The sequence below is a fragment of the Etheostoma spectabile genome, chromosome 24, assembly GCF_008692095.1.
Source record: "Etheostoma spectabile isolate EspeVRDwgs_2016 chromosome 24, UIUC_Espe_1.0, whole genome shotgun sequence".
NCBI lineage: Eukaryota > Metazoa > Chordata > Actinopteri > Perciformes > Percidae > Etheostoma > Etheostoma spectabile.
The window spans coordinates 15,268,132-15,281,146 of record NC_045756.1 but is presented as its reverse complement, the minus strand read 5'-3'; the positions used below and the strand labels follow the sequence as shown (position 1 = coordinate 15,281,146).

Below are 13,015 nucleotides of genomic sequence, written 5' to 3'. Positions count from 1 at the left end.
GGGGGCAGAGGAACCATGTTATACAGTAATTACTGTTATGTACATACATGCTATACTGGCACAGAGCTGCTGAACTGTCTGTCCAGGTGAGGATAACGAGAGCAAGTCCAGATGCCACAAGCGGCATTCAAAAGGAAAGAGGAAGAAGAAGAAGAGAAGGAGGAAAGGTGAAGAGAACTCATCCGATTCCGACTCAGAGTTTGTGTCACAGCAGAGGGATAGTAATTGTGGTCAGAGCTTATTACCAAGGCGACGAGAGGAGCTTCCTGATATCATCCCGAAACAGGTATATCCACCAAAAAACACTCAAAGCATGCTATAGCTATGTCCTTAAAATATTAGGGGGAAATTAAAATATAGGTTCTGACATATTATTAGAATATCCTTAGAATTTAAAGAGAGTTTTGACTCTGGTCCATTAGCCTCGTCCTACAGACTCTGGTACATTAGCCTGGCCCTACCAGACTCTGGTCCATTAGCCTGGCCCTACCAGACTCTGGTCCATTAGCCAGGCCCTACCAGACTCTGGTCCATTAGCCTTGTCCTATCAGACTCTGGTCCATTATTCTGGTCCTACCATACTCTGGTTCATTAGCCTGGTCCTTGCAGACTCTGGTCCATTAGCCTGGTCCTACCAGACTCTGGTCCGTTTGCCTGGTCCTACCAGACTCTGGTCCATTAGCCTTGTCCTACCAGACTCTGGTCCATTATTCTGGTCCTACCATACTCTGGTTCATAAGCCTGGTCCTTGCAGGCTCTGGTCCATTAGTCTGGTCCTACCAGACTCTGGTCCATTAGCCTGTCCTCCGAGACTCTGGTCTATACCTGTCCTATTAGACTCTGGCCATTACCTGGCCCTACCGACCTGGTCCACTAGCCTGGTCCTACCGACTCTGGGTATATTTGCTGTGGTCCTAAGAGCTCTGGTAATAAATAAATCATAAATACAAAAAATAATAAAATAAATAAAATAAATAATTAAAAATAATATATTAAAAAATATAAATATTTATAATTAAATAAATAAATTAAAAAATATTAAATAATATAAATAAAATAAAAAATATAAAATAATAATATAATATATAACATTATAATATAAATTATTACTTTAAAAAATAAATAAAATAACATAAAAATAATTAAATTTATAAAAAATAAATAATAAATAAAAAAAATAAAAAATAAAAAATAAATAAAATAACAATAAAATAAAAAATAAATATATATATAAAAAAATAAATATATAATAATTATAAAATAAGTAAAAAATAAATAATATATAAGATAATAATAAATAAAATAAAAATATAAAATAAATATAAAAAATTTTAAATTAAATAAATAAACATAAAACATTTTAAAAAATAACTTAATAAATATATAAAAATAAATAAAATAATATATAAATAACAATATTAATATATTAAATAAAAATATATAACTATATAAAAATAAATAAAAAAAAAAAAATAAATTAAAAATAAAAATAAAAATCAATAAAATAATAATAATAAAATAATAATATACATAATAAAATTATAATAAAATAATAATAAAAAAAATATAATAAAATAATATTTAAAAAAATACATATAAATATAAAATATAAAGTAAATAAAAATTTATAAAAATAAATAAATAATATTATAAAAAATATATAAAAAAAAAATAAATAATATAAAAAATTATTAAAATATAATATATATAAAAATATTAATTTTAATATTTAAATAAAATTAATAATTAATATTAATAATAAAATATAAAATAAATATTAAATAATATAAACAAATATCTAAAAAATAAAAATAAATATATATATAACTAATAGATAAATAAATAAAATAAAAAAAAAAATAACAATTAAAAATAATTAAATATTAAAATAATAAATTAAATAAAAAAATATAAATATTATAATACTATATAATAAAAATAAAACAAAAATATATTAAAATTAAGTAATACAAATAAAAATTAAAAAATAAATAAATAAAAATAAAAAAATTAAAAATTAAAAATATTAAAAAATTAAAATAAATTAATTAAATTAAAAAAAATTAAATATATAACAATAAAAAATAATAAAACAATAAATTTCTAAATTAAAATAAATATAAAAATAATACTATAAACTATTATAATAATAAATAAAGTATAAATAAATATAAATAAAAAAGTTATAAAAAATAATAGTATATAAAAATATTAAAATATATTATAAATATTAATATAATAATATTATAAATAAATTTAATATTAATTAATAAAATAAATTAACTAATAATAAATAAAAAACAAAATAAATAAAAAATAAAAAAAAAATATGTATTAATAAATAATTAATAATAACAAATAAAAATATAAATAAAATTTAATTATAATAAATATAATATATAAAAATAAAAAAAAATAAAATAAACTAAAAATAAATATCAATAAAATAATATAAATAATAATAAAAAATAAAATTAAATATAAAAAATAAAGAAAAAAAATATATAATAAAATAAAATACAATAAATTAAAATAAAAAATAATATAAATAAATAAATTAAAAAATATAATAATAAAAAAATAAGAAAAATAATTTAATAAATTATAAATATAAAAATAAATAAATTTAAATAAAATTAAAATAAAAAACATTATAATAAAATTAAAAAAATAAATATTAATAAAAATAAAAATTAATATAAATATATAATTATAAATAAAAATTTAAAATAATATAAAATAAAATATAAAAAAAAATATATTAAAATAATTAAAAAAAAAAATAAAAATATTAATTATTTAAATATTATACTCAATTATAATTATATAAAATGATATAATATAAAAATTAATTTATTAAATAAAAATAATAAATAAAAATATATATAATTAATATTAAAAATAATAGATTAAAAAAATAATAAATCAAAATTACCAAAAAATATTTAAATTAATAAAAAAAATATTATATTAATAAAAAATATAAAAAAAATATATACATCATAATTATATATAATATAAAAAAATAATAAAATAAATATAATATAAACTAATAAAAAAAAAATAAATTGTATAAAAATAATAAAAAAAATTAAATTAAATATAAAATAAATAAATAAAAAAATAATCAAATAAATAAAAAAATAATAAAATTTATAATTATAATAAAATATATAAATAATAAATAATAATTTAAAATTAAAATTAAAAATAATTTAAGTACAAAAATATATAAAAACTAAAAATAAAAAAATTAAATAAAATATAAGAAATAAAATTTTAATATTAAACATCTAAAATATAATAATTTATATAATAAAATTAAAAATATCATAAAAAAAATAAAATTAAAATAATTAACTCATAAAAAATAAATAGTAATAAATTAAATTATAAAAATATAAAAATTAAAAATATATAATAAAAAAATTAATTATTAAGTAAAGTAAATAACATAAATCAATATTAAAAATTAAAAAATAAATATTAATTATGAAATTATAAATAACTCCTACATATCAATATATTGATAATAGAAGTAAATAAATATAATTTAAAATTATAATAAATTAATAATATAAAATAAAATAAAATAATAAAATAAATTTATAAAAAAATTAATATAAAAAAAATAATAAAAAAAATAATAAAAATATATAAAAATAAAAATCTAAAAAATAAATAATTATTAAAATAAAATATATAAATAAAATTAATAAAAATAAAAATAAAAAAAAAATAATATATATACATAATAATTAATAAAAATATAAAATAAAAAATTAATTTATAATAAATAATATATATTAATAATAATTATTATAAAATCTAAATTTATAAATAAAATTAAAAAATAATATTAATTAAACATATAGAAAATAAATAAAACATAATAATTAAATTTAAAATAAATAAAATAAAATATTAAAAATAAATTAAATAAAAAATAAAATAAATAACTGAAATAAAAATATTAAAAAAATACAAAAAATAAAATATAATATTAAAAAATAATAATAATAAATAATTAAATAAATAAATATATAAATAATAAAATTTTATATCTAATAATATATTAAAAATAAATAATATTCATATATAATATAAAATATAATAAAAATATTATCGTATATAATAAAAAAATAAAATATATAAAAATATATAAAAATACAATATAAAAATTATAATAAAAAAATATATAAAAATATTATAAAAACAAAATAAACAATTAAATAATTATAAAAATATATAATTATAATAATATAAATATAATTAATGTAGATAAAATAAAAAAATATTATAAAATAATATATAATAATAAATAAATACATAATAAAAATATTAAAAATTATATACTTAAAACTATACTAAATAAAAAATATAATATATAAAAATACTAAATTAATATAAAAAAAATATAAATTAGATATATATATATTATATAAATAAATAAATAAAAAATAAAAAAAAATAAATATAAAAAAACATAAATATATATAAAAATAATATTAATTATATATATAAAAAAATATTATCCAATATATAAAAAAAATATAATAGATAAAAAATTATATAAAAAAAATTAATAAAAATAATAGAAACATATAATATATAAAAATAATATAAAAATAAATAAAAATAAATTATATTATTAAAATATATTATTATAAAAAAGAAAAAATAAAAATTAATTAATTAAAAAATTACATTATAATAAAGTATAAAAATATATAAAAAATTTATAAAAAATAATTAAAAAAAAATAAATATAATTATAATATAAAAATAAAATCCAAATATATAATAATTAAAATAATAATATAAAAAAATATATATATTAATAATTATATTATATATTTTATTTAAATAATATAAAATAAATAATTAAAATTATAAAATTAAATAAATAAAAATAAAAAATTAAATTAATATAATTATAAATATTTAATAAAAATAAAAAATAATAATTTATAAATATAAAAATTAAATAAATATAAAAAAATTAAAATAGATATCATAAAATAATAAAAAAATATAAATAAATTAAATAAATTATTATTAATAATATAATAAAATATAATATTAAATAAAATAAAAAAATAAAAATAATAAAATAATTAAAAAAAAATATTAATAGAATTTAACTTAAATAACGTATAAATTTTATAACCATAATAAAAAAATAAAAATTAAAAATTAAATTAAAAATATATAAAATATCAATATATACTAAAAATAAATAAAAAACAAATATAAAATTATATAAAAAATAAAATATTGAAATCTTCTAAAATTAATAATATTTAAATAATCATTATTTAATTTTAATATAAATATAATTAAAAAATAAAATAAAAAATATAATAATAAATTATATTTATAAATAAAAAATAATTAAATAAAATAAAATATTAATATAATAATAATAACATAATAATAATAAATATTGAATTGAAAAGTAATATAAAATATATAAATAACAAAATAAAATAATTAATATATAATAAATAATAGTAATAAAAAATAAATAAATTCAAAATAAATCAAATATTCAAAAATTATATAAATAATATAATATAAAAAAAATATATAATATATAATAAAAATAAAATAAAATTAATTAAAATATAACTAAATATAATGTAACTTAATAATCATCATAAAATATAAAAAATAATAAAATAATAAAAAGCGGGATACTAAAATTATAAAAATAAAATAAAATAAATAAAAAATATATAAATTAAAAGGGGTAAATAATTATAAATAAAATAAACATAAACATAAATTATAAAATTAAATTATAAATTAAAAAATTAATAATTAAATAAAAAATAATTAAATCATATAAAAAATAATCAAGATAAAAATAAAATATATAAATATATTTTTAATAAAAAATATATAATATATAATATAGATAAATTATAAATTAAGTATAATAAATAAAAAAAAAAAAAAAAAATAAATAAATTATTAATATAAAATATAATACTATATAAATTATATTTATATTAATATATATATATAATAAAGTATAAAAAAAACTATAATAAATTAAAATAATAAAAAAATTAAATATAAAAATATAATATATAAAAAAATAAAAATAATAAAGTTAAAATATAATACATAATATTATAAAAAATATATAAAAAAAAAATTAATATAAATCTTAATTAAAATATAAATATAAAATAATAATAAAATAAATATAATACATATAAATATATTAAAATAAAAGAAAAAAAAATATATTAATAAATTATAAATAATAAATAAACTATATTAAATTAAAAAACCACAATAAGGAATAAATAATAATATTTAAAACATTATTAAAATAAAAAAAATTATATAAATCTAAAAAAATATAAAGCATTAAAAAATAATATTAATTTAAAATATTAAAATAATAATTATATATTAAATTAAATAAATTTGAAAAAAAAAATAATTTATATTAAAATAATTAATTATAAAAAAGTAAAATTCAATATACAAGATAATATATAATAAAAATAATAAATATATATAATAATATTTAATATAAAATATAATAATAATTAAATAAATTCATAATCATAAAATAATATATATTATAATACTAACAATAATAAAAAAGATATATATAATATCAACATTAAATATATATAAATTAAAATAAAAAAACTAAAAAATTTAAAAATTTAATAATTTATAAAAATTATAAATAATAATATATTAAAATATAAATTAAATATATTAAACAATAAATAAAAATTATAAAAGTATAAAAAATAAAATAAAAAATAAAAATATTAAAATTAATAATAAATTTAAAAATATTATAAAACCAAATAATTTAAAATAATTAAAAAAAAAAATATAGATAATTTTAAAAATATATAAATATAAATACATAATACATATAAATAAAATATAATAATTAGGGAATAAAATAATATATAAAAATAAGAAATAAATAATAATATAATACATAAAATTATAAAAAATAATAAAAACAAATTATAATAATATAAATAATTAATTATAAAACATAAAAATCAACTAAAAAATAAATAAAATTTTAAATAAAACTAAAACAAAACAATAAAATTTTATTAAATAAATAAATATATAAATAAAATATAAATAAAAATAAATAATGTAATAATAATTATTAATAAAGTTAAATAATAAATTTAAAAAAAATAATTAAAAATATAATAATTATAATAATAAATATTAAAGTATAATAATAAAATAAAATATAATAAATAATAATAAATTATAAGAAAAAATTAAATAAAATATATAAAATAATATTTATTAAATATAAATAAATAAATAATATTAAAATAAATAAAAAAAATAAAAATATAAAAAATAAATAAAAATATATATAAATATTAAATAAATATTAAAAAAAAAAGATATAATAATATTTAAATGATAAATTAAATTAATTTAAAAATTATATTTAATAATAATATATAAATAAAAATATAATTAAAATAATTTATATTTTTTAAACTAATATAAATTAAAGAAATAATAAATAATAAAATATAAATAAAAAAAAAAAATATAATAAATAAAAATAAAATTTATATACTAAATAATATAATAAAAATAAATAATATAATAAATATAAAATTATAAAAGTAATAATAATAATAATTAAATATACAAAATTTATATAAATTTAAAATTATTAATATAATAATATATAAATAATATATAATTAATATATAATATATATAATTATAAAATAAAATAATAAAATATAATAATTATAATTAATATAATATATAATAATTTAAATATATTATATAATTTATTAAAATAAAAATAAAAAAAATCTATAATAAAAAAAATATATATTAAATAACATATAAAAATTTATATAAATATTATTATAAAATATATAAAATATAAAATCATTTATAAATATAAATAAAAAATATATAAAATATTAAAAATTAAAAAATATTAAAAAATTCATAACATAAAATATAATAATTAAAAAATAAATACAATTAAACTATAAAAAAATAAAACCTTAATTAATAATATAACAAAATAAAAATATAAAAATAAGATCATAAAATATAAATTATAAATATAAAATTAAAATAATTAAAATAATAAATAATATTTTTAGTAATTAAAAAATATAAAAAATACATAATAAAAATAAATATATAAAAAAAAAAAAACATAATAAAATAATAATAAAAATAAATAATAATACATAATACAATAAATATATAAGAAAATATAATAATTATAAATTAATAAAAATTATTTAAAGTAAATATATAAAAAAAATTATAAGAAACAAAAAAAATAAAAAGAATAAAATAAAAAATAAAAAATAAATAATATATAATATATAAAATAATTATCATAATAAATAAAAATAAAATAAAATAAAAATATAAATATAAATATATAAATCATAATAGAATATTTAAAAAATAAAATATATTTATAAAATATAAATTAATAAATAAAAATTATAATAAATAAAAAAAATAAATTTACTAAATTAAATATATAAAAATAATAACAAATAAGTCATAAAATAATATAAATTAATTTATATTAATTAGATATAACCAAAAAAAGATAATTAATTAAATTATTAAAACATAAATATATAATAAAAATAAAAAAATTAAATTAATTAATAATAAAATAAAAAAATATTAAATATAATAAAAAATATATCATAATTAATATAAAAAAATTATTAAAATAAAAAATAAAATATACAATCAATATTAATAAATTTAAATAAATAAATAAATAAAAATTATATTAATAATATAATTAAATAATATTATAAATATAATTATTTAAAAAAAAACATAAATTAAATAAATCCATAAATAAAAATAAATAATTATAAAATAATAATAAAAAAAAATTATAATTTATATAATATTAAAATATAATATAAAAGTAATAAAATATAAAAAAAAAAAACTTTACAATATATAATAATTTAAAAAATAAATATATTTAAAATATAAATATATAATATAATAAATATAAACTAATATTTATATAAAAAATATATTAATAAAATTATTATAATATAAATAATTATTAATATAATAATATAAATATATATATAATTAAAATTATAAAATATAATCATAAAATTAATAAATTAAAAAAAAATAAAATAAAATAAATATTAAAAAAATATACATAAATTAAAATAAATTTAATAGAATTATAATATAATAATAATTATATATATAAAATAAAATGTATATATTTAAAAATAATCCAAAGAAATAATTTAAAATCAATATTATATGTTAGCCTGGTCCTACTAGACCTCGGTCCATTAGCCTGGTCCTACCAGACTCTGGTCCATTAGCCTGGTCCTACCAGACTCTGTTCCATTAGCCTGGTCCTACCAGACTCTGGTCCATTAGCCTGGTCCTACCAGACTCTGGTCCATAAGCCTGGTCCTACCAGACTCTGGTCCATTAGCCTCGTCCTTTCAGACTCCTTGTCCATTATTCTGGTCCTGCCAGACTCTTGTCCATTAGCCTTGTCCTCCCAGACTGTTGTCCATCATTCTGGTCCTGCCAGACTCTGGTCCATTATCCTTGTCCTACCAGACTCCGGTCCATTAGACTGGTCCTACCAGACTCCGGTCCATTAGACTGGATCTACCAGACTCTGGTCTATTAGCCTGATGGAACGAGCTGGAAAATTAAACTTTTCCCAAACCCTGCGTGGAAGGAGGGCCACAACATCATGGCCCCCAACAGAACTGTGAATCTAGTGACATAGAAAGCCGTGCAGAACAGCTCCCCCGGAGACTGAAGGCAGAGGACATTCAGAAACCTGTATCTCACTTAAAACAGCATGGATAGTTTTTTTTTCCAAGTGTGTCTGTGTGTGGAAGCACCAGAGACACAAAATAACAATAACCTAATGTGATGAATGCAAACAACATTATGTACACTGATAAAATGATGTCACATGTGCATCAATGACCTACAAAAACAACAATAAAATGGCGCATTGCTTTCTTTATTGCTTTCTAACAGGACAGCTCCATTAAAGGAAGAGGAGATGAAGAAAGACATGGCAGGAGGAATTTTCGTTCCCGTTCTCGGTCCCATTCCTATTCTCGGTCCCATTCCTGCTCAGTAAGGAGGAACTCTCGGTCCAGAGACCACCACCGAAGATCTAGGACTCGCTCCCTATCCAGTACCCAGCGCCACAGGACTCGGTCCAGGTATGAACACAAAGTAACAGTTGAGTTTTGGCCTGTATGACTTAACCTTGAATCTTTTGCGTCTTTTTTTCAGTCATTTATTCATTTTCCTGCAAGGTGTTAAGTCATTGATTGATGGTCTCAATTTGCCAACCAAGGGGATTTTTTTTTTTTAAACTATATTTCTGAGTCCATTGTCTAGTATATGTGACAATAAGTTTTATAATTTTCTTTACAAATATACTGTCAGGAAATGTGTGTTTGGCACAGAACTCAGTTTATTTCTGGATGATATTGCATATTCAGAATTTCTATTGTAATTGGTTGAAGTGGGCTGTTTTTGAATGATTCAGTGTTTCAGTTTTATTTAGTTCATTGTGCTTTCAAATAGGCCTGCACGATTTGGGGGAAAATATGAATCCCGATTTAATTTTTTTTTTTTTAAGCTTAGAATTGATATCACAATTCGTTGCCCCGATTTTTTTTCTTCACAAAGTGTAATTTTTATTGCACACATGAACCGTAACAAAACAAAACAAATTGGCAGTACCAAACGTAGATTAGCTTTAAAACCTATTTTATAAAGTCTATGTTCAGGACTCCCAGAAGAAAGTAGTAGCATTTGTGAGGCAGTCGGCTTGTAAAATTAAATGAGTCAAAGTCATTAAGAAAAAAGAAAATTATTTAAAATAAAAGAAATTCAAAGTTCTATAAATATTTAATCGCGAACAGGGTTGGATCGATGTTGCAAATAACTGTGCAGGCCTACTTTCAAATGTTTCCCAAACTTGAGGCGGCACTATAGTGACGTACCAAAGGCTGTACTGTATCTCATACATATATATATATATATATATATATATATATATATATATATATATATATATATATATATATATATATGAGACACCACAATACTGCACTAAGTGCAACCTGCAGAATTGGTCTATTTACGTTTTATCATTACTATTTAAGCAGTTGCACATTTTTGTATTCTCAACTTGTATATAATCAAATATTTGTTCTTGTATTTTATTCCTATTATTGTATATTGTACGTATGTACCATATGTTGTATCCTAGTATTTCATTTATATTTATATTCTGTGCTGTGAGACTGATTTTGCTGCTGTAACACCATCATTTCCCATTTTATTGGGATCAATATCTATCTATCTATCTATCTATCTATCTATCTATCTATCTATCTATCTATCTATCTATCTATCTATCTATCTATCTATCAACTGTAACGGCACAACACACATTGACATGTACAGTACATAATAACGCTAGCCCTGTAAATACTGTGAGAAAAGCAACATTCTGGTTGCTTACATGGTACACAAACAGAGGCCTTCACCCTAACCTTTCCTTTTTCTCTTTGTGATTGTGCTGGCTGATGTGGCTGCTGGTAGCTCTTCAGAGAAGAGGGGAGCTTTGGATGAATCAAGACAGTCCACCCAATGTCCTTTAAAAGGCGTCCCGCCACCTGAGCTAGCCTCCAGCCCTACCCGAGGTAACATCAACGCACAGGAGCCGCCAGAATCACGCACAGAGCTGCAGAGCCCTGACCAGATGGAAAAGCCACCAGAGAACAAAGACGATAAAGCAGATGACTCAACACAAAAACCAGGTAGGAGCTGTTTGATGACAGTACCAGTTAGTGCAGTGCCCATTCAAAATGTATCAAGGGCTGCACGGTTGTATTATATATCAAGACTTTGAAAGAAATAGATTTGTTTATCAATTTTAGCGAATATCCCAATCCTGCACAAAGTCATCGTTATATTTAATTCAGTTCATTTCATTTTCATTCAAACAACGCTGCTATAATTAAATGAACTGATGTGGTTGCACAATATTAATCAGGAACAATTCCAAAACACCAACAATGTAAAAAAAGATTCTGCCAACACAAATGTGAAACAAGATTGTGGCAAGTACGATGATTTCGGAGCATCACCATTAAAGGTCCCATGGCGAGAAAATTTCACTTTATGAGGTTTTTTAAAATTAATATGAGTCCCCCCAGCCTGCCTATGGCCCCCCCAGTGGCTAGAAATGGTGATAGGTGTAAACCGAGCCCTGGGTATCCTGCTCTGCCTTTGAGAAAATGACTTTAAGTTAAGTTAAGGACTTTAAGTTCCATATAAGTTTGTATTTTTATACATTTTATTTATCAGAACTTAAATATATTTTGATCTTCCTCTGTTCTGTTGTGACAAAACAAATAATTATCATATTATTTGAGTGAGAACTCATACATAACTACAAATGACAACTATTAGGGAAATCTGTTGATGTTTTTTACGCGTTTCTGGATTTAAAAAAATATATATATATCGCCTGATATATCGGAACATTGGATTTTTACATAACCAATAAAGAAAACATCTTTGCTTTGTACATATCCTCGCAAAAAGTACACAATCAATTATTTTTTTAGATTTTAATATTTTTCAATGAGAATGATCATTCCCTCATATATCGTGAATCATATTGCAATCGCAAATATATCAGGCAAAATAATGGCAATTAGATAATTTCCTCATATTCCTCACCCTTTACCTTACACATAGACAAGCATTTTAAAAGATGTGTGTACAAATATTCAAGGTGTCTAATGAATGTGTTTTGTGGCCTAATGCTAAATCTGCAGGTTCTGGCGCACCCCACTCCATGATGAGCCAGTCCACATCTACTGAACCTGACCAGACCACTGAGCTCAGCGGGCCTCCGCTTAAAGCATCAAAGTACCCGAGTACATCCGACACCAATGTTAAAT

The 13,015-nt window shown here is 16.4% G+C and overlaps 1 protein-coding gene and 1 long non-coding RNA gene across 3 annotated transcripts in view; one reads left to right on the top strand and one right to left on the bottom strand.

The window, feature by feature from the left end:
• Window positions 1-13,015, top strand: part of sonb (SON DNA and RNA binding protein b) — a 39,439-nt gene that overhangs the window by 5,508 nt on the left and 20,916 nt on the right. For both annotated transcript variants that reach the window (XR_004327863.1, XM_032505896.1), the window contains exons 4-7: window positions 87-286; window positions 10,059-10,249; window positions 11,646-11,863; window positions 12,890-13,015. The exon at window positions 12,890-13,015 is cut by the window's right edge and continues 157 nt beyond it. Coding sequence is in view for 1 of the 2 variants with exons in the window: in XM_032505896.1 (XP_032361787.1) it covers window positions 87-286; window positions 10,059-10,249; window positions 11,646-11,863; window positions 12,890-13,015 (735 nt within the window). In the remaining variant the exon portion in view is untranslated. The remainder of the gene's footprint in view (window positions 1-86; window positions 287-10,058; window positions 10,250-11,645; window positions 11,864-12,889) is intronic.
• LOC116673718 (uncharacterized) overlaps window positions 9,446-13,015 on the bottom strand; it is a 15,224-nt gene continuing 11,654 nt past the window's right edge. Inside the window, exon 3 of the long non-coding RNA XR_004327867.1 lies at window positions 9,446-9,668. This is a non-coding gene — a long non-coding RNA (uncharacterized LOC116673718). The remainder of the gene's footprint in view (window positions 9,669-13,015) is intronic.